This window comes from Rhineura floridana, chromosome 8, assembly GCF_030035675.1.
Source record: "Rhineura floridana isolate rRhiFlo1 chromosome 8, rRhiFlo1.hap2, whole genome shotgun sequence".
In the NCBI taxonomy this organism is placed as follows: Eukaryota; Metazoa; Chordata; class Lepidosauria; order Squamata; family Rhineuridae; genus Rhineura; species Rhineura floridana.
In genome coordinates this window covers 127010063-127035384 of record NC_084487.1, presented here as the reverse complement: position 1 = coordinate 127035384, position 25322 = coordinate 127010063, and the positions used below count along the sequence as shown (strand labels likewise).

The window sequence follows — 25322 nt, the reverse complement described above, 5'->3', positions numbered from 1 at the left end:
GCATGAATGCAACAGCCTTCCTCTACTCTTTGTCCCCTGTCCTTGCTATTCAGAGTTATAGTGCCTCCTAATATGCAGGTATCATTTTCCTGTCCTGACCGTGGAAAGATCTATCTCCCAGGAATCTGCCTGCCTAATTGCCTCCTAAAGCCATCTAAGCCAGCCAATGAATGCCAATGAATCCAAGAAATGAAGAGTTTGTTGTTTCAAGAAGTATTTCTTTTGTCTTTCCCAAATGATGCTTGGTGCTTCCATGAGATACTCACTGCCAGGCTCCTGGCAGCCATAATATGGGGCCCACCAGGTATAACTGTCTCCCTGATAAATATAGAATGATACTGAAACTGCTAAAAGCAGGTATGGATGGCTTGTGTGGCTAGGACATGAATGCACCCACCTGTGTCTCAGATTATACTGGGGTCACCAAACTTTTTGGGCCAGATGGCACTTATTGAATTTTGAGAGTGTTGTGGGCTTCATTGATGGCTGCTGTGGCGGAGCACATCTAAAGGAGCAGAAAAGGAGTCAGGACCGCAAAATGAGGTGGCTATATGCTGCCACCCCCATCAATGGGGAAAAAGGCAATTACATCAGTTACTTCCACTCTCGCTCCCAGAGAAAAGCTCTTTGCATTTCTCCTCTGTTCAGAACATCTAGTCCTAGCATCCAATGAAATGTGGACATGTTGAAGGGAGCATCTTCAGTGTAGGAGATACCAAGCCAGTGGATGCAGCAGCAGAGCAGGAAGACTGCACAGTCTGTCAGCTCTTCACTGAGACAGCAGTGTCGGTGGGGGTGCAGGCAGGGCTGGAGAGTCCTTGGTAATTGCCAGGCCGTAAGTCCTCAGCCAGCAGCTTGGCTATAAATCTGCCAGGCTAGCAAGGAGGAAGCAAGATAAGGGCAGAGGCCGTTCAAAGCTTACGTGCCAAGCCAGGAATCCAGAAGAGACGGCAGTGAAGGTCCGGGTCTAGTTTGCCGAGAGATCAGTCCAAGTCAAGGTTCAGGGGATAGGAAGACACACAGTGGTCACACCTGATGTTGTAGTCAGCCACAAGCTGAAGCCAAGGTTTGACTTTTAAGGAGCAGGTTTGTCAGCAGGTGTGAGCCATCAGCGTTTTGGCCTTAAGTGGACAGGCCTGCCCCTCTTCTGCCTGACCTTCTGTTGTCTACGTTCTGTAGGTGAGGGGGGAGTATCCTGTTCACTGGCTGCGTCTGGCTGAAGGGCTTCAGCTGTGTCTGGGGTGCTCTGCAGCTGAGGGGGAGAAGGAGCTGCGTTCTCAGGAGTTTCCTCCGTTTCTCCTTCTGGGTCTGCTGCTTCTGGGTCTGCTGCTGTTACTCCTGAGTCATCCTCGTCTGATGAGTCCTCTGACGGGGCCATGACACAGTCTCTCATTCATTCATATTACTACTACTACTATTACTACTGCTATTATTATTAGACATATCCCTGCTCCCAAGGCATTTACAATCTAAAATCAAATGTGGGGCAAACCAAAGAGAAAAGTAGCAGTTATGGCAGTTAAACATACACAAACTAGCCTGGCTGGGAGTCCAGAGTCTGTGACCTCAAATGCCCGCTTGTGTCTCCTGGGTGTAAAGGGCCAGCTAAAGATCACCCCACAGTGAGTGGCTCAGGGGTTATGTGCCCTGCCACCTGTGCAACCGTGGGCAAGCTGCATAGTCCCAAGGAGCCCAGTTGCCCCCCAGCTGGCAGTTGCAGACCAGGAAGGGGCTGGCTTGTGCAGCTGTGGCAAGCTGAACAGGCCCTCGCCAGCTGGGGAGGACTAGCCTCAGAGGGAGTCAATGGTAAACCTCCTCTGAATACCGCTTACCATGAAAACCCTATTCATAGGGTCGCCATAAGTCGGGATCGACTTGAAGGCAGTCCATTTCCTTTACCAAGAGAAGTTAAGGAGTACATCATTATGCAGATCCACAGAGCTGGCGTAGTACTGCATTACTATGCTACTCATCATGATCTACTACAGCACGTTGTTTAGGTACAAAATCCTTGTGATGAGGCAATGCTTAAGCCCAATTACAGGATTGTGATGAAGAGAAAAATCCTCTGCATCTACTCAAGGGCACTTTTCACCTGTTCTGACTTCCTCTGTTCTTAGGGTTGGCATTCAATGCAGAAGCCATGGCAAGGTGTGTTCATTTCAAGACTGTACAGTTCGTCACATTGCCTTTGTGTAGATCAGCAATTTCCAGTGTGGGCGGTAGCATCCCCCTGGGGGGCGTTGGCATGACTACAAACTTTAGGGGGTGTTTGGGTTCATTAGGGGTGTGTTGACATTTGGTGGTCTGATGCGACAGTTGAAGCATTTAAGTTTAATTTTATTTAATACACACATCATTAATTTTTAAACTGTTTTGTCCCCAGTTAGAATGTATTTAATAGTCTCAATTCATGGAAATAACACTATAAATAGTGTGTGCTCTTTAGTAAAGAAATTCTGAATAGCGGCCAATGTCATGTCAAGGAATGGGGATATTAGCCCATGTTCCAATGCTGTCTTGAGGGATGTTGGAACCAATCACGAGTGTTTGATAAGCTGGGTGTATTGGTGGAGGGCACATTCTTCCAACGGATGAGTGCCGTGTGCAAACGGGTGATGCAGACAGTCAGTTATTCACTGGTTTTCTTCAGGAATTGGACACACTCGCTACCCGTTGTTTCTGTGATGTTTAAATGTACTTGTTTAATGAAACAATGCCGGTAAACTGAATGACTTTGTTGTTAACACAGTGTATTCTATTGGTTCATACCGTGTGGTTTCCAGATATTGTGAAGTTAGCCAAAACTCATCAAGCTCAAGGATCACACTAGTATTTTATAATAAATCTCATTTTATTTACTTTTCTATAACTATGTATGTATATTAATAAATCCTACTAAGAATTCAATGTGTAATCTAAGTGCAATAAAAAGGCATGATAAAAACGATCAGTAATAATCACTGAAAATACCTTTTATGCATTACTCATATTTTAAGGGGAGAATAGGAAGCATTGGCATATACTTAATCTGAGAGGCGCGTTGGGCACAAAAAGATTTTGCAAAGGGGCATTGGGACGAAAAAGGTTGGGTAACGCTGGTGTAGATAGACACACGAAAATAGATCAGGGCGGCCAGGCCAGGCTTTGGGAAAGGTCAGTTTGTGTGACGTGATGACTTCAGAAACTCAACTCCACCCTTCCAAAGACTTCTCCACGCCTTTTCTCTTTGTAACTCACATGTGCCGCTTATTCATTGGCTGGAAGCATCAAAGCTCGTATCTCTTTAAACCGCCTCTTGCCGCTGCCTCCTGCCCGTGTTGCAGGAAGTGTCATAGGGGGAGAAAAATCGTAACGAGCTGCTTCTCAGCTGATCAGCTGCTGGAGGGAGGCGGAAGTGCCTCCTAACTATGGACGACGCCGGAGTTTGCAGGGGGAAATATATCTTTACCGACAATATCGCTGTTTCTCTGCCGGATTGCTGAGCAGACACTAGGGTGGACGGATGGTTTAATTTTTAAAACATTTCGTTTTAAAACATCGGCGCCGCTAACCTGGGACACTTTGGCCAGGGAAGAAAAGCCAACCAATCGTATTTCCACCCCGTTCCCAAAAAACAGTTCTCACTTACGAAAGGCAGGAGTTAAAATCAATCAAGAATTTTGCACAAGCCTTTCTCTCTCCCCCTTTCATATCATCTTTTATTTTTATTATTATTATGGAAGGGAGGGGAAAATAATTTTTTCCAGTACCGAGAGAGGGGTGGAGAAAGGAAGGGGAAGTCCTGCAGTAGCCTGTCTGGCTCTGTCTTCCCAGGCAGACTGAGATGAAATCATTTTCGGGGGCGTTGGCATGGCATCCTTCAAGCCGTTCGGCCAGGCTGGGCAGAGGGACGACGAGGAGAATGGCGGGGACTTGGACCGATCTCTTCAGCAGATGCTTCGGGCGATAGTGGAGGAGAGAAACCGCGTCAATATCCGCCAGGAGATCAGCGGGCTTGGTGAGTGGGTGGTGGCTTTACCGGGGGAGGGAAAGGGGAGCGGGGGAGGGGGAAGACTGGAAGCGCCACTGCAGCCCCCTTCGCAGAAGTGAAGTCTCTGCCCCGATGCGCTAACGTACGGGTGCATGAGGAGGAGGAGGAATAAATAAAGTGTTTTGCTATGGTTGGGATTTGCCACCTTTTAAAACTGGCCGTGCCTTTATGCCTTTTAAGAAAGCAAACTGATAGCCACATAAACTTCGTAGTTGAAGCTTCTTCACGTCATGGATATAAAGGGAGGAGGGGGAATGCATATACCAAATTACTCTGTGTGTGCCAGTTTGCTGTTAAAAGAGCAAGATTTTTTTTTAAGCTGCAGCCCAGTCTGGCTGCTTTGGATCCGTACCTTTTTGGATGAAGAGATGCAAGGGATTCATGCTTAATTTCTAGAAAAAAGAAATACCAGTTCCCAGGTCTGTTTGGCAAAGCCATAGTGTGATCCGGCAGCCCTTCACCTAAATCCTTGATATGAGGGAACACTGCAGTTAGTGGGAAAAGAAATGCACTCTGCACCTGCTCAAGGACGCATTGGTTCCCTCCCCACTTCATATGTCCCAGGTATTAAAGATGCTAGAGGTGAGCTGAGGCACAAATTAAGTCCTGCAAGAGAGTACAACAAATTTTTTTTTAAGGTTCTGTAAAAAAGAAAAAGGGAACTTCAGCAGATACAGTTGCATGACAAACTGCCCCTCCCCAAACGTTGACTTCTGGAATTCCTATTCTGTTGATTTACTTGTTGAGTGGGTGTGTGGAATCCACGCTATGTTTGCTCATGATTTGTGAATATAATAGTGGTGAGCATGTGTTTCATTGACTAATCCACATTAAATGTTCTTAAGTATGTAGCCTTAAGTGTTGAGGTTACAGTGTGTTAAGTGGTTCTTAGAAACACCTATTGAAATATACTTACCAGGCTCAACAGTCATCATGCTTGGAGTTTTCATATATTGCCCCAACCTATGATGACATCTGTTGCTCCCTTGATAATGCCAAAAATTGCAATACAGCAGTGTGTAGTCTTCAGGGTGCTTTGACAAACCTAGACAAGAAACAAAGTTTGTCTTATCTTCCTGTAATTGTAAACAGCCACTAGTCTGATTGCTTGTGGAAAGGACGAGCTGTTTCCCCGCAGGGAGGCCTTTGCAAATTGTAAGGGAGTCTGGGTTCTGCCTGTATTTATATTGTGAATGGCTAGCGGAGGTATGTCTGAGCTATTAAACATTTTGTTGGGCTAGTTATTAGGCTGAGATAGAGGATGGAGGGAGACAGCTATAAGATAAGACACCTTTCTGATGGCTTATTGGAAAGCGCTGCAGCATCACAGTTTAACTGAAATACGCATGGCTTGGTTTTTCATCTTTCCCTACCTCCTTTGCTTACACATTGACTCAAATGACCAGCATTAAGCAAATCCCCTGTTCCAAACTCCTTTACTCTCTCTCCTGTCTCTGACTGATGGCAGTAATATATGGTGCTTGGATCCTATTGTCAGAGTAACTAAGGAGCCAGGAACATTCTGTATGTATGGACTTTGCCTAGCAGCTGAGATCTTGCATCACATGGAAACAATCCATTGCCGTCTGTGAGGGAATTTGATAAAGCAGCACTGTTTTTATTTCTCTGGGAAAAACAAAACTGAAGCTTGATACAGAGAGAATGAAGCTTGCTGTGTACTTCTGTTTCTATAATGCAGTGTAAACAAGAGTATCTTTCTCTTCCCCCTCCCCTCCCCTCCCCTCCCCCCTCCCCTCCCCTCCCCTCTCTGTTGTTTTGTTTTGTTGGTCCACCACCTGTTGTGTATTCTGGGATCTATGCCTTTATAGGATTTGGCCTAATCTCTGTGTAATTAGGCTGAGCTTAAAAAGTAGTCTTCTATGGCTTCTAATGCCCTTTGAAGACATACATATTTGCTTTCCTTACACCTAAGTCTTGTAGAACAGTGCTTTGTTAAACTGTTTGTCCAATTCCCCTTCCCCCAGGAATATTGAGCGTTCTTTGGGGGCCTATCAGGTTTTCCCTGAAAATATCAGTAAAGGCAGATAAGCTTCCCTGAAGAGACAGCTTGCCTACCATTGCAGGTACTCTGCTGCCTTTATGCGGTCAACAAGGGAAAGTTGGGTGGGTTCGATGGGGCTCTCAAAGTCCACAGTAGGCAAAGATGAGGCCCATCAACCCCACAGGAAAGAAGTGTGCACACTAGGGTGCTTCCCAGAATCATCTTCAGTGTGCAGGGTTTCTGTGGCATGCATGTGAGGGTTCTCCAGTAGAATAGTGGATGTGGAAAGTATTCCCCAAATGTTGAAAGTAAAAAAAAAAAAGGGGGGGGGACACACAGAAAAGCAGTTTGTACTGGATGTCTCTGCAACAAACCTTTATTTGAACCATGTGAGCAGCTTCTCTGTAGGTCGTCTTTTGGTTGCAATCTCATTGTAACTGCTTTATTGCAATAGACCAGATGTTCAGAGTGGCCAGCCCATAGCAAAGTTTGAGGTTGCATGCTATCCTCTCTAGTCCCTGCTGCTACGTTCTCTCTTTGCCTGTTCCTGTGTTGTGTGCTGCCACCACCTTGTGCTTGAGGACGATGGCTGTTCCTATCACCGTGATGGCAAAACAACATCCTGGATTGACCCACAGTTCTATTATAGCACTGATCCTGTGCCATGATTTGCTAATGCAGTTTTTTTGTTGGATTGAGACATTTAATTTTGTTGCGAGTGTGTGATTGTTTAGCTCTACCTTTGTCTCAGTTACAACTTGAAATCACAAGTTTATTATATGATTTGATGCTCTTTTGGCTTTTCTTTCATCTGAATCAGACTTTTCCTGCTCTGAGTGACTTCATAGTGTCTGTAGAACTACCTGTGTGTGTGTGTGTGTGTGTGTGTGTGTGTGTGTAAATGCATGCTAAAGGTTCAGTATGTTTTTGTCTAACTATTGCTCATTCTAGGAACTTAGGAAATAGTAAATATAGTTAGCTTGAAAAATTGTATATGGTCCAATCTATCTCTTTAGAAGCATATTGTGAAGTAACTGCCAAGGAAGGCAATATGGGTAACTTATGATTATGAATGCGATACTGTCCTCCATCAAAGTGACTCAGGTTATGTACTCATTTTTGCTTTAGCAATTTTTCCAGTGCAAGAATGTATAAATCTGCATGTGATTGCTTCTGTAAAAAGCGTGCAGTTATAAGGTAAAATATTTAAGCTGTGCCTAAAGATATACACACACATATATGCTATTTAAGGTTAAGGTTTGCTGTGTAACATCTTGAATTAATACTATTTAAATATGTAGTACTACTTAAAGAGAACTCACAGCAGGTCCTCTACTCACAGTCAGAGACTGGCTTCCTCATAACATGTCAATTTGCATCACAGATGTATATAATCATGCCAAAGTCTAGGTCAACCATAATCTTTGCTCAGTCTTCTTGGCTTCAGGTATGTTGCCCGCTATTTAATTTTTTGCTTCAGGTACCGTGTATCTGTTCAGTCTTATGTTTTTAACTTATTATTTCAAGTAAATCTACGCAAGATTTTATTTTCTCACAGTTATTCTGAGAGTCATGCTGTAGTACCGTTTCCTCCTACTTTGGCAACAAACCCATGTGCCCCAGTCCCCCTCCTGCTGGAGTGGTTTGATTGACATCAGATCTCCTGATGTAATTAAAAACAATCTCCCACATCCCATGTAGGTGGGCTCATTGTAACAGTGAAAAAGTCTTTTTTTTAAAAAAAATGTACATATAACATCATATATAAGCAGGACAGTTTGTCTTCTTTTAAAATCAAAGGGGAGTAATTCTGTACCAAAGAGATTGAAATATGTGACCTGTATAAATTATAGAAAGTAAACATATTTGCATAGGGCTCATTACCTTGCCTAATTTAGGATCCAACTGCATGCTACGTTAATCACACTTTTAAAAAACAAACAAACAGACTTAACACTGCTGCTTGTATTTTGAAGGCAAAGCAGCTGGTGGTCCCTGAAGGTGCCGTTGTTAACTGTAAATAGTGGGAAACCAGCATGGGTCTCAATCCAGATTTGGAGCATGGTGCTGGATTAGGGCATCACTACATGCATTTCCTTCAAAATAAAAGTGGCAGTAGTAGGTTGTGTTTTTTTTTTTAAAAAAGCATGATTAATTAAGAATACGATTCATATTCTGTTTTTGCTGGTTATGGGAATGACAAAAAACTGTGGATGACTATTTGTAGATGCATGTAAAAATGGGAGTTGTATGGGCATCTTAAGAACATAAGAAGAGCCTGCTGGATCAGGCCAGTGGCCCATCTAGTCCAGCATCCTGTTCTCACAGTGGCCAACCAGGTGCCTGGGGGAAGCCCGCAAGCAGGTTTCTCCTTACAGGGAATGAGTCTGACTTCCCATCCCATCTTCACAATGACCCACGTGGCACATAATGCTATGCCAAACAGTGGCTTAGTGCAAATGAGCAAACATGTGGGTTCCCGAGGTCTGCCAAGGTTTGTTCTTGGTTTACTGCTTGTGGTATGTCTGAGAGAGATAAACCACAAGCCGAGGTTCAGATGTAGTGGCTGAGCTCTGGGCCGTGCGGCAGTTGTAGGACCAGGGGATCAGTGCTGCAGCCGTGATTTTTGTTCCAGAAATCCACATATCGGCACATTTGTACTGAGCCATTGTTTGGCTTTGCATTATGTGTGAACTGGGCCAATGTGCTTGACAGGCATATGATCTAGCAGATCGGATGCTGATTCAGTCATCTGCTTTGCTGCTTCTCACGTGGTTCAGGCAGGCTGTCTGCCTTTTAAAAATAAAAATGTTAATGCACAGCATAAATGTTGCTCATTCCATTGACTGCTTATTCCTTGCCGTATTTTAAACCCCCCCCCCACGCACACTCAATGTTTTTAAATTGGAAACTGCTCTGTAGAAGAAAGTAGGGTAGTCTCATTATTTTGGAGGCAGGCAGGGAGACAGTCTGCATTGACCTTGCCCCTTGAATTGTGCTTGGCCCCCTGTTTCTGAAATCTCACCCAGCATTATCTACATCAGGGGTGGGCTTTGTCAGACCGTGGTCCTCATTCCCTTTTGGGAGGCCACATTCCAGTGGGGTTGGAGGCGAAAGTGGACAGAGCTATGCATGTGACTCTTACCTTTGTACAGTAGGGTATATCCAAGCCACGCAAAAGTCAGTGGTTTCTATACGCACCGACTCCTATCTCTACACAGTCCATTTATACCATTGTTTTCATAGTTCATGGGCACTTTCCAGCTAGGCAAAACTAGTCAAGGAGGGCTCAGAGCAGGTGAGAGGCTTGGCCTTGGGAAAGGAGGCATGGCCTGGGGAGTGTCTTTAGAGCCTAATGGAGAAGATTGGAAGGACTGCATTTGGCCTCTGAGCCTGAGGTTCCCTACCTCTGGTCTTAACCATTATTGGGGAACCTGCACTCTCCATGCAAGATGATCAAGGATGATGGGAGCTAGAGGCCTACAACATGAGTTCTCCATTCTAGGTCTTCATGCTTCCAAACTTCCTTTTGCAATCCTAAGGGCTAACGCTTGTTCTGTTAAAAAAAAAAAGCCCCCCCCCCCGAAAGGAATGGTATATTCTCAGGATGCTAAACTCTGCGTCTACTGCCACTTGTCAGGCCTGGGTAGGGTAGCCATATTGCCCGGTTAGCCCATTAGTTTTATCCAGATTCTAGTCATGCTACCCAGTGCCCACTTAGCCCATTAGTTGGCCCAGATTCCCAACTTTCATTTTTTTAAACAAGTGTCTTTAGCCCTTGTGGATCCAGAGATACAAGGCAAAGCATGGAGGCAGTTTTCTGCCCATTTTGTGAGACATTTTGTGAGAATACCACCTTCCACTGTTGTTAGCCAGTGAGGGACACCACAGCTGTTCTGGGACAATCAAGAATTTTAGTCTGCCTGCCTGCTGCATATTCAGAATCTAGCAGTTTAGAAATCTGCACATGCTCATTTGATCAACACGTGCAGCTCCGCTCCTTATCTATAGACTTTCTGGTTGAGTCAGCAAGGAGAAGCAGCCTTCATCTCAATTGCCTCTGTGTCTCAGTGAATGCAATGGGAATGTCTGCCTGAAATCGTGGAGGATAGAGTAAAGGGGTTTGAATCCGCTAAACACTTCCTCCCCTGAACAAATACAAGGTATAAAAGCAAACCTTTCTGCAGAAAAGGCTGTGGTAAAGCATTTGCATTTTTTGGCCCTGTTAAATGGTGCTTACTCACCCTGTTGCCTGGCAGAGCCTCTGTCCAGCAATTCAGAAAAGGCTAAAAAGTATCTTTTGATACATATCCTTCTTCAAAATGACTGGCAGTCATGTCCCCACCAAAGATCACCCTACGTCATTTCCTCCCCAGGAATGGATGGGTGTTTGTGTGTTTGTGTGTGTATGTATATATGTATGTGTGTATATATACATACATATACACAAACATTACTATCTCTCCCCAGACCAATAGGAATGGAACAGCTGTCCTGTCTAATGGTAGCACAGCTTGCCAAGTCTCAAGAATTCACTGCATATTTTATTTTTTTTAAAAAGGGGTGCCAGCACTCAAGTCTCCGGAGTTTAAAATACTTAAGATAGTAAAAATATTTAAAAATGCTCAGGTACATGTTAAAAAACAGTTTTTGGTTGACACTAGGAGATAGCAAATTTGGTGCCAGTCATGCCTACCTACTTCCCATAGCTGGAGCGTCACTACTGAAAATGCCTTCTCCTTCCTTGAAACAAACCTCACCCCTCTTGGAAGTGGCATGTGAATAAGGTAAATGGCACCTTAGTGTACAGTAGGGATGGGTGAGAATTTCGATTCAGTTCGCATTTCCAACAGAATTTATCAAATTCGCAATTTCCGAAACAATATAAGAATTGAAACACAGCCATCCTTTGAAATCTGCACTTGTTAGAATTTTGGGATGCAGTTCGCCAACTAAACAACATTTACAAAAATGCATATATTAGGGGAAAGTGTGCATAAAAACGAGTACATGAGTAAAAATAATGTGCAGAAAGGCATGAAATGATGAGAAATGTGTTTATTTTGAGAAATTCGCACCAAAATGCAGAATTTTCATGAGGATTTAAAAAAAATTCACAGATCGCTGTAGAAATGTAGAGAGCTGAATTTAACACTGGAAAAATGAGACAGACCTTTCCATCCCTAGTGTACAGGCAGGGAGGAGGTGCTCCTTCAACTACTTGGATCCAAAGCCATTTAAGTTTTTAAAGCTAAGCACCAGCATTTTGAATTAGGCCTGAAAGTCTTCCCACCCACAGACAACACTTTTCTCTCAGCTGAGCTCAGTTCATATGTTGGAGCTTATCTTAAGAGAAAAGTGCCTGAAGGGTTAAAATACTGTAAACTTACATGGTTCAACTGCCCTTGTTCTTAACATTAGATCCCACCCACATTTGGCAGATCTCAATTCAAAAGATGCCTCTAGTTTGGTATCAGTGCCTGACTGCTTATTATTCACATACTTCAACTAGCAAAGGTGAAATTCAGGCCCCTTGCTTCCTTTGTTTTCCATCTCAAAAAGCATTCCAGAAGACTATTAAGCATGGGATCAGGAAGAATGCATCCCATCCGCTAAATTAAAAATGAAAATATCTCATTATAAACTATTAGCAAGATTTCCATCATAGCAGCACTCTTTAGTCGGAGAGTCATGACATTTAACTCTTTGATGATGGCCCTGCTGAACACATTGTATTAAATTGTGGCTAACTGATGATGTTCTGACTCATCTACATGTGCTTTGGCAAGCTGACATAAACATAATAGAAACCAGTATGATGCATGATTCAGGGGCCCACATTTCAGATTTATATTTTAATTAATTAAAAAATAAAATGATTAGAGACTAGGTTTACAATTATATGGTTTGGCCATATGGTTGCAGTTATGTGCATGAGTACCTGTGAGCAGGAGTGGCTGGTGCAATGCCAGCCGGTGGTGGTCCCATTGGTGTGCTTGCGCAGCCCTGACTTCACTGTTTCCCTTACCCTGCACTGTCTTGGTGAATGGCAGCAATGCTGGTGTCAGAAGTGGGCTCTGCATCATCCCCCACTGCCAGCCACTCTTGGCGGAGAACTTCAGAATAGCATGCTTCCATTCCCCTTTCCTCCATTCACAACTGGAGGAGACTAGAAGCGTTTGCATCTGATTAGTGGCAAACCATATTTTACCATGTGTTACTCAAACAGTTTGTATGTAAACTGGGATGAAGCCATGGTTTGGTGGGCTTTTTGTGTTGCTGCCTGCAGTTCGCCATTACATCAGATTGCAGACATCGTGTTGTGGTTTATCATGCTGAGTTTTAGTAAAACTATTTGTTGAAAGAAAACAGTAATTTTGTATCAGTCAGCATGTTATGCATAGAAATATATTTTCTACATTCCTCTTGAGCTTCTGGGGTCCAACAGGTCTCTTGAAAGGCTAGCTGGAAGTAAAAAGTTAATGGCCGATTTCCAAGTGACTCCAGTGTATCATTTCTGTTTTATTACTGGTATCACATTCCAAAGTCTTAACACAAAAGCTATTGTGGTACACCAGCCTCCACAATGTTTACTTGAATTTCTTTCATTAGGTTATCAGGAAACTCTGAAAAATAGAAAAAAATACATAGGTGAAATATTGGGCTTATAATAAATAAGTGAAGGATTCCAGTGTAACCTAACAGCATAATTTGGGTTTCCCTCTCCCTCAAAGAATGATTGCAAATAAGAGAATAAAAGTTTTACAAATATTTCAAACAGGTGCTAGGGGTCCATAGCATTCCCATTACTCTGGGAAGGTTAAATTATTCATTTGTCAGCTTGGTTTCAGAGAAACAATCTTTGGAAATGGTTTAGAATTCATTTTCCAGAGGATGCGTGGAACATAAAGTAGCTTATGTGGGACTCCTAGGCGTAGGCACGTAGGAAGCGGCCTTATGTCAAGTCAGAGAATTGGTCTGTCTAGCTCAGTATTGTCTGCACTGACTAGCAGCGGCTCTCCAGAGTTTCAGACAGGGGACATTTCCAGCCCTACCTGGAGATGCTGGGGATTGAACCCGGGACCTTCTGCCTGCTTGCAAAGCACGTGCCATGGCCCTTCCCCAGATATCTATATGGTAAGTCTGAGCTCTGTTTAGTGGTAGCATCGTGTTCCCGTAGACTGTTCTGTGGGCTTTTACACGCTTTGTACTTTGTTATAACTATAAATGTTTTCTAAACCACTTGGGCCTTTTAAATATTCTTGCGTTCAGACACTGTCTTAACTTTCTTGAAGCTTCATATCGTATGGTTAATGGTTAAACAGCAGCTGAAAAGAACACAGTAGGTTGTACTCAACCAATTCCTACTCAGAGTGGATGCACGGAAATTAATGAAGCTAACTTAGGCCACATTCGCACCATGCATTTGTTCCACTATTATTCCACTTTAAACAGCTATGGCTTCCCCTAAAGAATCCTGGGAAGTGTAGTTTGTGAAGGGTGCTGAGAGTTGTTGGGAGACCCTCTATACCCCCGGCAGAAAGCGGCCAGAGTGGTTTAACAGTTGCTCCCTCTTCCCAGAGAACTCTTGACAATTGTTGCTCTATGAGGGCAATAGGGGGTCCCCTAATAACTCTCAGAACGCTTCACAAATTACACTTCCCAGGATCTGTATGCTGCACAGAGACATAGCACTTAAGATGATTAATATCTATTAAATTCCAAACTTTAGTCAACCTGCGCCAGTAAACTTGTATGACTTTGTCTTTCATTTTCTTACCACTATTATCCTAGCTGGTTTCATGCAAAAATATGATGCTGCCAATTGAAATAATTTTTTTACTGGCTCTAGCATGGGAAGAAAGTACCTTGTAATATTTCAAAATTGTGTCTTTTAAAAAACACAAATTGAAGTACAATATCCTGTTTTGTATTATTAATATAACCCTCCAATAGATATTGTTGAGGCAAAATTGTGTCTTTTAAAAAACACAAATTGAAGTACAATATCCTGTTTTGTATTAATAATATAACCCTCCAATAGATATTGTTTAGTCTAGGCCTCTTTCTCATAAGATTTTAGATTTCATTTCCCCTAAGTCCAGATAATTAAAATCTTGTTTTTGTTTCATTTGTCCTGTATCTGTTCAAAAGTAGATAGTCCCCAAATTTCTCTTGCATCAATGATAAAGGATTTGATTGTGTATTGGGGGACCTTTATAACGATATTGTGAAATTAGAACACGTGCTGTCCGTGTACTGAACAGTGCAATCCTAAGCTTGTGTACTCAGAAGTAAGTTTTCTTGCACTCTGGCTCACTGTCTAGTAATCACTCTTTGTTACCTGGCAAAGTCCTTTTGACCCTAAAAATGCAAAACCTGCATCTCTTTCGATCAAATTTAGAATAAGAGTATTGAAAGCAGGTCAGGAGATGTTACTATAAGGGTCACCTTCCCTTCCTCTCCCACCCACCCCCAAATTCTAAGTTGAGGAAGGCATCATTGTGCTAGGGTTTGAGTCCAGCAGCGGCAGCCATCAGGAGTGATGAGTACTTGTCCCTGCTACCTGGAGACTGGCTTTGATGATTCCTGGCTAGGGATGGTGAGGATGGAAAAGCAGCAGCAGTATAGTAGCATTCTAATGTGCATGAAAGTTGAGAAGCAGCTGGGCCCCCCTGGAAAGGTTGCTTCTATTTATTTATTACATTTATACCCCGCCTTTCTTTTCATGATAGAAACCCCAGGCGGCTTACATCTGGTTCCCAGGCGGTCTCCCATCCAGGCACTGACCAGACCTGACCCTGCTCAGCTTCAGCAGGGAGCTGGCCTCATGTGCCTTCAGACCATAGCCGGGGACTTGCTTCTAGAGGCCCAGAGGAAAGGGCTTAGTCCTGTAGAGTTCTCCGGCACATATCAGAGCATGGTGACCTCTTAAGGTAGCATCCCAGTACTTCTCCAAATGGCAAAATAGTGGCAGCGTTTTGCAAGGCACAGGAAGCAAAAGAATAGGAGCTGCCCTTGGAAGAGAAAGAGCGAGAGAGGAGGAGGAATATATTGTACATATTGTTTTCCTTTTGTAGGGTTTCCATATGTCCCATTTTACAGGGGGCATTCTTTATTTGAAGGCATGCTTTATTTGAAGGACTTTCCAGTCCAAATAAGTTATACAGATAATGAACCTTAAGACGCGAGAGCAGGAGGGGCCCTGGGGTTGCCCATCAGCAGTTAGCACCCGGACAGCAAGCTGAGCAGTCATGTAGGCCACCTGGTCACAGTCTCCCCCACTATGATGAGGTGTATTATATTTCTATTTAAATTGTAATAATCCTTTCTAAATTTGTACCTATACATAATATATTAGCACATGCAAATATGTGTCGTCTTCCCTCCCCCCCCTTTTACTCATCTGTAACTGGCCACCCACCCTGTTCTTTTGTCATCTGCGTCATGGCAAGCATAATAATCTGTGATTATCTCCATTAGATGCTTCTTCAGTAGAACTGGTAATAAATCATTCCTTCATGCTTTGCATAATTCATGCCAAATTCGTATATGAGCTAACATTTGAATGAGACACTATTACTTAACCTTAACTTCAAGCAAGAAAGTTGTGGGGACTTTTTGTGTGTGAGTTTGTGAAGCGGATTCAGGGTTTGGGGGGAGTTGTTTTGAGACAGATTCAGAACACAGTTTCACTGCTAGGGCTGGGCCCTAGAATAGGTTGAGAAGTCTTGAGTGTAGGTTCCCTCACTATTTGACCGCTCCTGAAAAAGCCCACCCTGGACCCATTGGTTTGTGACCGCTATCACCCAGTCGCAAATGCCCCCCTTTAGGGAAGGGGATTGAGAGGGTTGTGGGACAGCAGTTGCCAATACTCTTGGATGAAACAGATGATCTTGACCCATTTCAGTCTGGGTTCAAGCCTGGTTATGGGACTGAATCAGCCTTGGTCTTCCTGATGAAGGATGGGAGGAGGGTGACCCTGTTATTCTTACTTGATTTCTCAGCGGCTTTTGATATCATTAACTATGGTATCCTTCTAAGTTGACTCAGAGAGATAGGTATTGGAGGCACTGTTACAGTGAATAACATTCAGAGAATAACATTGGGTAATTGTCTTTTGGCCCCCTGGCAGTTGTGCTGTGGGGTGCTGCAGGGTACCATCTTATCCCCAATGCTGTTTAACACCTATATGAAGGCATTGGGAGTGGTCACTAGGAGTCAGCAGTATGCTGATAATACCTGGCAACATCTGAGCCAGGAGAAGCTGTGCAAATCCTGGATCAGTGCCTGAACTCGAGCTGGATGAGATCTTTGGAACTGACTCTGAATCCTAGGAAGACGGAGGTGCTGTGGGTAGGTGGTTCCTGAGTCTGGATAATTGGTCAATTGCCTGCTTTGGATGGAATCGTACTCCCCCTGAAAGAGCAGGTTCATAGTCTGGGGGTCCATCCTTGGATCCATCTAGGCCCAGGTAACTCAGTGGCTGTTTGCCATCTTCAGCTGGTAAGACAGCTGTAGCTGCTTCCTGACTGGGATAGCCAGACCACTGTTGTCCATGTGCTGGCAACCTCCAGGCTAGAGTACTGCAACACACTCTGTGTGAAAACCTTTTTATACTCCCAGGCATTTTAAAGTGTGTTTTAAGGGTATTTTTTATCATTATTTGTATTTTTGGATGTTGTTTGGTTCTTTTATTGTTTGTTTGTTTTGTTTTCTTGATTTATTGTATTTATTGTATTTATATATTGCTTGTTTTTTATCTTTTTGTACACTGCCCAGAGAGCCTTCGGGCTTAGGGCGGTATATAAATTAAATTAAATAAATAATAATAAATAAATAAATGTGGGGCTGCCCTTGAGATTGTTCTGGAAGCTGCAGCTAGTGCAAAAAGTGGTGGCTTGCCTGCTCTCCATCTTATCCAGAGGCCCTGTATACAATATAGGAATTGAGCCTTTAGTGTTGCAGCACGTACTCTTTGGAATTCCCTTCTCTGAAATGTTAGAGAGGCGCCATGGAATTGTTTTAAAGATGTTTTGTTTTTAAATATATTTTGTATTGTCTTATCACTTGTTTGATGCTCTGGGTTCCTTTTGGGAGGAGCCCCGTAATATAAATAATGCTGCTGCTGCTGATCATAAATAATAACAACATGTCATAGTAACCTATCTTCACGCCTCTGGTACAATGGGGAGGAATTCCAGCTCAGGGTGTATAGTTAGTAACAGGCCCAAACCTTGCAATGTTTAATTTTAGAAATGAGAAGTGCTAACTCTTCAAAGAACAACAATCCATCTGAGTAATAATGTTTTTGTGCTGGAATTTCCATATACAGTACTTCCTTGATTGTTACAAAGCTACACCATCCTTCCACATGAGGCTGTGTCATTGTAACAGCTTATTTAGACACACATAAAGCCTGAGTCCTGCATGCTTCAGATAACTGCTTTCCCTAGGAAGGCCTTCATCCTTAAATGAGGGCAGATTAGTTTGTTTCCTTCTGAACAGGGCTGGCCCCAGGCATGCCGGGACCCTTGGGCACCAGCCTGCCCTGGGCCCCAGCACTCCCCTTCTGCGATTCGCGGCAGGATTGGTACTGCGGATCACAGGGCGGGAGATCCTAAGCCGCCCCCCATTCCCCCACTTTACTGCTGAAAATCAGGGGCTGATTTTCAGTGCCATGCCTGCACGTGCAGGCTTGTCATCAATCAAGATGGCGGCCGAGGTTTCCCTAAGGGGCTGAAGCCTCTGCCGCCATCTTGGTTGATAGCACACATGCGTGCTACATGCATGCATTGCTGCCATCAATCAAAATGGCGGCAGAGGCTTCAGCCCCTTAGGGAAACCTCGGCCGCCATCTTGTTTGATGGCAAACCTGCGCACACAGTGTGCCCAGCCGCAAAAACAGCAGAGAGAAAGGTAGGTGAAGCGGGGGAATGGTGCGCAGCTCTGAAGCTCCTGCCCTGCTGTCCACGGCAGCAATCCTGCCACGGATTGCGGAAGGGGAGCGCAGGGGCCCTTAGCCAGTGCCCCACCTGGCTGCCCCTTAGAACCGGCCCTGCTTCTGAACAAGTGTTCAGAATGTTGTTGTTGTTATTATTCAATTTATTTATATATTGCATTTCCCACAAATACACATGTGCTCAAAGCAGTTCATACAAATAGTCCAAATGCTGTAGCACAACCACACATAATAAAAAGTATAATCACTACAACTTTAAGAAAAAAGTATATACGTCAAAGTATAAATGAGCATAAAGCTCAACAACAAAGCCAAGGCAAAAATATTTAAAAACTAACCCGTAAGCTGATACAAAAATCTCTTCTATCCCCCCAACCCCCATAGCTCAACCCAAAGGGCCAGAAAGTCTTCTGAAAGAAGCTGCGTTTGAAGGCTTCTAGGGCTGGAGAGTGGGGCAAGGCAGGTGGAAATAGCCCTCCCCTGATGACAAACAGAGTCTCCCTCCCCTCATCATGTTGCAGTATTCCTGACGTGTGTGTGTGTGTGTGTTCCTTAAACCTGTGGCCGGTGGTGTAGGGAACATAAAAGTTAGCATCAAATGCAGGAGTTCTTGTCATAAGCCACTCTTTCCTGGCCTGCAATTTGAGGATAATTAACATTTGCTTTGAAATTTGCTTTAGTAGTTTAATTAAAAAAATATATGTTGAAGAACTGAATTTGAGCAGAAATTCTCCTCTACTTTTTTGAATTATTTGAGGATGGATACGCTGGTGCCAAATTGCAGCTACATTACATATAGGATTTCTCAATTGATTTCAATGGGAAGTTTTTGTTTCTGACCTTGGAACATGTAAAATAGCTTCTTGTTTCTTCATAATGGATCTCCATCCACCTGTTCCAGCCTCTCTGTTCTGTTCTTCCTTCTCACCCACTTGACATCCCCACCCTAAGTCAGCCTCTCAGTGTTCTGCTCACTCCCACACGCAGGTTTTTTTTTCCATGCAGAGTCTATGGTATTCTGCAAACATCCCCAGGTCACCCCAAGTCTACCTAAGCTGGTGTCAATTTTTTTAAGCGTGAGCCTGGAAAACTTGGATTGGTTTTGGTATATATAATGATGTGGCAATTCTTCCATGAAGTCTGTTCCCATGTCACACTGGTAATGAGTGAATCCAGAAACAGTGTGGGACAAATGGGTGAGGTTGGTCTAATTTTTAAATCTGTTTTATTACTGTAACAGGAAATGAAAAATAAAATGTTTAAAGATTGCAGCTCTTTCTAACAATGTGTACCTACAAGTTTTGTCAGCAAAAGCTGCATGCATTTTCTTCAACATCTCAAAAACGGCATCAGTGATGAGATCTTGGTAATATGCACATTTATTAGAATGTAGTAGACTTTAATTGATTAAAAAGCAGGTGGCTGCAATCCTTTGTCTCATTGCTGAGCCTATCAATTTGTGTGTCAAATATATTTCTGATACAATGGAAAGCTACTATTGCATTTACTGGTACGCTGTTGGAATTACTGAGTGTCCAAACAATACAAAGGAATTTTGCATTCCACCTCAAGGAGGAGGGGAGATTAAAAGCTTGCATATATTAATTGGTAGGAGTTAGCCTAGAAAGAAGATAGCCTTGGCTGCATTGTCGTTAATGTCTTGCAGATTGCTTAATTTTTTTTTAAGGAATGTGAGCAGGAAGGTAATAAAGGTTTTTCCTTGCTTTTCAGTCTGTGTAAAAGCCCCTGGTGGTAGAATTGTGGCATAAAAGCTTCACTGTACAGTATCTAGTTCCTGAGTTCTGACAGGATGACATGATTTTAAATTGTGTTGCTCAGCAGACAAGATGATGTCACCAGAGGTCTTGACTGCACATTGAGGTGTTGTTCTTGTGGCGTGCTTTCTGCTGTTGCTCAGAACTGTAATGGACCATATCTCAATATTGGTTCTTTCTCTCTTGCATTTTTCCAGACACCGTTGGAGCCAACAGTGACAGGCTCTGCATTATTGTCTTTAATTTAAATCAGAGTTTAGAAATGGACAGTTAATTTTTTTTGTCCTCTCGCATCTATAGAAAAGAAATCCACCAACTATAATTTTTGGGTGATAGCCAAGTCATACTTAGAGTAGACCCATTGAACAAATCAACAATAAGTCTCAGTCTGAATTAACTGGATATCACCCTTTTTTAGCATGATAAGCCTTCCGAATGCTTTCTTTCTGCTGTTTTTTCATATAGATATAGGTGTGTGCATGTCTGTTTGCCACTTAGAACAAACAAACCTTGTCCTCTTTGTAGCTAATAGGCAGACAGCACAGATCTTTCAACACTGATGTAATATGTATAAAGTTTAGCACCTGAGCAGCTTTATCATGCACAAGCTGCAGGTCTTGAATCATATTCAAAGGTAGCTGCACATACAGTGCATTTATAGTAGTCTAATTGTGAGGTTACTGATGTATGAACTGCTGTAGCAAGCTTATCCCTGTCCAGGAACGGTCATAGTTGATGTACCAACTGGGTGCTCCAAACAACTGAGGTCACCTTGGGTCTCTAGTGACAGTGGATCCAGGCGCATCCCCGAACTATACACCTGCTCCTTCCCAGAGGGTACAATCTTATCCAGATCTTGTCAGGATTCAGTTGTATTTTATTACCCACCTACAGCCCCTGACTGCATCCAGGCACTAGTTTAGGAAATGCATGGTCTCTCCTCGTTTAGATGTTACAGGGAAAAAGCTGGGTATCTTCAGCATACTGGTGCTACCTTGCCCCAAATTATTATTATTATTATTATTATTAGATTTATATCCCGCCCTTCCACCCAGCAGGAGCCCAGGGCAGCAAACAAAAGCGCTAAAAACACATCAAAACATCATAAACAGACCTTAAAATACATTAAAACAAAACAACTTTAAAAATATTTTTTTTGAAAAAAGCTTTTAAAACATCTTTAAAAGAGGGTTAAAAACATACTGTTTTATTTTTTTTAAAAAAAACCATATTAAAAGCAATTCCGACACAGACTGGGTTAGGTCTCAACTTAAAAGGCTTGTTGAAAGAGGAAAGTCTTCAAAAGGCACCAAAAAGATAGCAGAGATGGCGCTTGCCTAATATTTAAGGGGAGGGAATTCCATAGGGTAGGTGCCACCACACTAAAGGTCCGTTTCCAAATCTTCTAATGACCACCCCAATGGCTTCATATAGATATTAAATAGATTTTGGAGACAAAATCATGTTCTGTGGAACCCTGTAGATCAACTGACAGGGGGCTGAGGTACAGTCAACCTATACTACTATCCCATAAGTAGGAGTGAAACCACCTTAAGACAGTATCCCCCAACTTCTGGAAACAGTCCAGGACGATACCATGGTCAAAGGTTTCAAAAGCTGCTGTGAGAGATCAAAGAATCAACAGGATTGCACCCTCCTGCTCTCAAAAAAGGTCATCCATTAGGTCAGCCAAGGCTAATTCTGTCAACAAACTGGGCCTGAACCCAGATGAAAATGGGTCAAGATTATCAGTTTAAGAGTGTCTGCAGCTGAACTGCCACCACCCCCTTGATTACCTTGCCCCCCAAAAGGTGTTTTTGTGACTGGGCAATCGTTTGCATAAACCTCTGGGTCCAATGTGGTATCTTGTTTTCAGGAGCAGCTTTGCTGCTGCCTCCTTCAAGGCAGCAGGGACCACTCTGTCATGCAATGAAGCATTTCCCAGAACCTGGATCTGCACAGTCAATCCTCCATGGCTGGCATGAACCAACTAGGATGGGCTTGGATTGAGAGGGTATGTAGTAGGCCACACAGCTGCAAGTGTGTTGTCTACAACCTTGGGCATGAACAACTAAATCTGATCCCATGAAATTGGATAGGATTATGTATTGGACACCTCAGTAGACACAATATCAGTGGAGGCACTCATCCACATGGAGATGGGCGATTTTTGTCCTCAGAGTGCCTTGCAGTATCATCACAGCTCCAAGACTGAGTTAACCAGAGCAGATGAAAGCAACCTTCGTACCACTCAGAAAAGCTCAGACGGACGACAACTTGACGATGCAATGGAAGTAGGGAAATAGGTCTTCTTCATTGCCAGACAGTGTACACGATTATGTGCTTCTATGTGTCTTTGGTTGCACTTGTGTTCCACCTGTGTCATGACCTGTTTCATTGCTTGGAGCTCCCCAGTAAATCAGGGGGCTTCTCAAGCTCCACAGTGCTGGAGAAGGCACTCAAGTACAGTTGTGCCATTAGCCTGCCATGCCTTGTTATTCCATAGTGAGACTAGGGCCTCAGTAGAATTGCTGCTACTGGAAAATCACCCAGAACATTCAGCTTCTATAAGTCTTTGGGGCGGACCATCTTAATTGGGGGGGCAGTGGTCTGATCATAACAGTGGGTTAATTTAAACCCTGCTAACCTTCAACCCTGAGCCCAAGATTAGATTGAGTAGTCGTCATGAGGTCATGAGCTGGCTCTACGAAGGTGCTTTCAGTGTGGATGTTGAAGCCCCCCAAGAACAAGGCCCTGGGGTTTTCCAACCACACCCAAGACCACATCAGCTAGCTTGCTCAGGGAAACTGTTTCGTACCAATCTTTCCCATGGTATAGGCCCTCAAAATCTGGCCCAGGATGGAGGGGTTTCTTGGTGATCAAGATTGTATTTTTATGAACCAGTGACTCCCCACCCCTGACCCTCTAGTCTGGTTTAGTGCCACCACTGGTCCTTTGATTGCTACTATTTAAAAAATAATATCTTCAACAGTAGAAGCTGGTCCTGTATCTGTAAACAATACCATAATACGGACACATGTTTAGTATGACTTCTAAGGCAAGACTATCTATATACCAGCCTTTATGTACTCTGAACTAAAAAAAAAAACACTTGAAATTCCTTGTAGATGAACAGCTGCTGTTCACTTTTGCTGGAAAAATTAAAGCACAACACTGTAATTTTGTATTTTAAAGGTCATTGTTGAGTAGCTATTATTTTTCAGGTTGGGAGTGTGTTTAATTACTGTCACTTCTGCAGAGGAAGTCATCGAGGCTGAGGAATCTGGTTTTAGCTCTGTTTTGTCAATAAGGAGAACTTGTGGTTCGCTTATTCTGCTTGAGTTAATCCCATTTAAGAAATAAAAAATTGGGGGTGGTACTTTTGAAATGGCTAACACATTGCAGTAAGACGTAATCCTATAGCTCTTTGTAAACTGTATTCAGATTTTAGAATTTTTTAAAACAGCAAACAGGAAACTACCTTACACTCTCAGACCTTTGATCTGTCTGGCCTAGTACTGTCTCCTCCCAATGGCAGTCTAAAGTCTCCAGCAGGGCTTTTCCCCAGTGCTGTTACCTGATTTCCTTTAACTAAGGTTGCCAGGGATTGGACCTAGGAGCTCCTGCATGCTAAGCATGTTCTGTGCTGCCGAGCTGTGGTACGTTTTGTTGTGCTCTAGTTAATGAAGGCCTCCGACAGTGCCATTTTTTGTGTAATATAAACGGGCTGTAATCCCTTCCTGGCAATAGAAGGCATTTTCTCTCTTATTAATACAACATGCCAAAGGTTCAAAGAAAAACCCACATATACTTTTGGCTGCAGTTCAGCATTCTTCTTCTTCTTCTAATGCAGTCAGGTCTGTGGTAGAACTCCCTGGCCTGCATTTGGAATGACTCCAGAATTTAAATGATCATTATTTAAATTTTACTTCTATTATTAGTAATAGAAAAGTGCTGAGTAGGGCCTTCAGGGATACCTTGGTGCAGAATTAGTAAGCCTCCATTGAGTTGCTGCCAATCCTACAGTCAGGTTGGAATGGATTTTAAGGAGACTGCAGAACATTTGCAAATCCAGTTGAAGTGGATGACAGCTGTGGGTGTTCAGCAACTCTGAAGATCAATAATGGAACTAGAAAGTGAAATGCACAAGATCAGTCAATAAAAATATTCTTCTAGATGCTTTGTAAGAATGCTTCAACACAGTAACTGTGTCTGGACAGAATACTAAACCAAGATTTACTAAAGCAAGTCTAGCCTTCTCCTGGGCTTGCATGCTCTCCATTTCCCTCCCCTCCTTCAGCATAGCCATGAAGATAGGACTGGAGCTTCTGCTTCCATTGTGGTAAACTGCAGTTTAGTGTGGCACCTAAACCTTAAATTGTGTTTAGTCTTAACTACGATTTGTAAAAATGAGCCATCTTTATTAACCATAGTTTGAAGTTGTCACTACTATGCTTAATACTAATCACGGTTTGTCTGGGTTTGAATGCTATGGTTAATCAAAACAGAAAGCAAAATATTCTGAATTCCTCATTGTGACCATGTAAGGGGAGGAGGGGACCAAACAAAGCCAGGTGGGTGGGCAGCCTTTTTAGGCCTTTGGGCATGTTTTGATTTTTGAGTGAGTGCCATGAGTGCCACCCCCTCTGGTTATGACTGTACCCCCTTCCATCAGATCACCCCCCCCCAAGAGTCAGAAAGAGAAAATGTGTTTGCACACTTTGCTTTCCAAGGAATATTGTTAGAAGTCAGATCCAGTTGAGTAATCTAAGCCTTGAAATGCACATGAAGCTGAAAGAGGAAGTGGGAAAGGGCATCATTCTTCAATTTCCTCTTTCAGCTTTATGAACATTTTAGCTATCCATGAGGCTTCATGGATGCCGCAAGAAGCAGAGTCAGTTTATTGGCCCTCATACTGCCCACCACCAAGTCCAGGCACTGGTCCAAAGGTTGCATGGCCTCTCCAGATTCAGATGTTACAGAGAAATAGAGCTGGGTATCATCAGGATACTGCTAACACCTCACCCAAATCTCCTGATGACTGCTCCCAATGGCTTCATATAGATGTCAAACAGCATTGGGGACAAAATGGTACCCTGTGGCACCCCACAGCACAACTGCCAAGAGGCTGAAAGACAATCCCCCAATGCTATTCTCCGACAATGGCCTTGAAGATAGGATCAGAACCACTGTAAATCAGTGCCTCCAATACCCATCTCGGTAACTTGGCTCAGAAGGATACCATGGTCAGTGGTATCAAAAGCTGTCCAGAGATCAAGTAAAAGTAATAGGGTCACACTCCCCCTGTCCTTCCAATAAAGGAAATCCATCAGAGCAACCAAGGCCAATTCAGTCCCATAACCAGTCTTGAACCCCGACTGGAATGTGTTACGACAGTCTGTCCTTTCTTACTGTGCAAAAGTGTAACAGTCTTTGTCATTAACCATCACGGCAGTGGTGTTCATACAGCCTTCCTGTGTCAGCTGGTGTCAGCCAAAAATGTTATACTGCTGGCACATGGGCTTGATTCAAGTTCCCACCAACCCAAGC

At 43.3% G+C, this 25322-nt stretch overlaps 1 protein-coding gene across 3 annotated transcripts in view; it reads left to right on the top strand.

The window, feature by feature from the left end:
- The first annotated feature begins 3302 nt into the window (after positions 1 to 3302).
- Positions 3303 to 25322, top strand: part of KIAA0930 (KIAA0930 ortholog) — a 111430-nt gene continuing 89410 nt past the window's right edge. For 2 of the 3 annotated variants that reach the window (XM_061582411.1, XM_061582410.1), the window contains exon 1: positions 3303 to 4000. In XM_061582411.1, coding sequence (XP_061438395.1) covers positions 3853 to 4000 — 148 coding nt within the window. In that variant the 5' untranslated portion in view covers positions 3303 to 3852. The remainder of the gene's footprint in view (positions 4001 to 25322) is intronic. The other variant, XM_061582409.1, reaches the window with a different exon arrangement.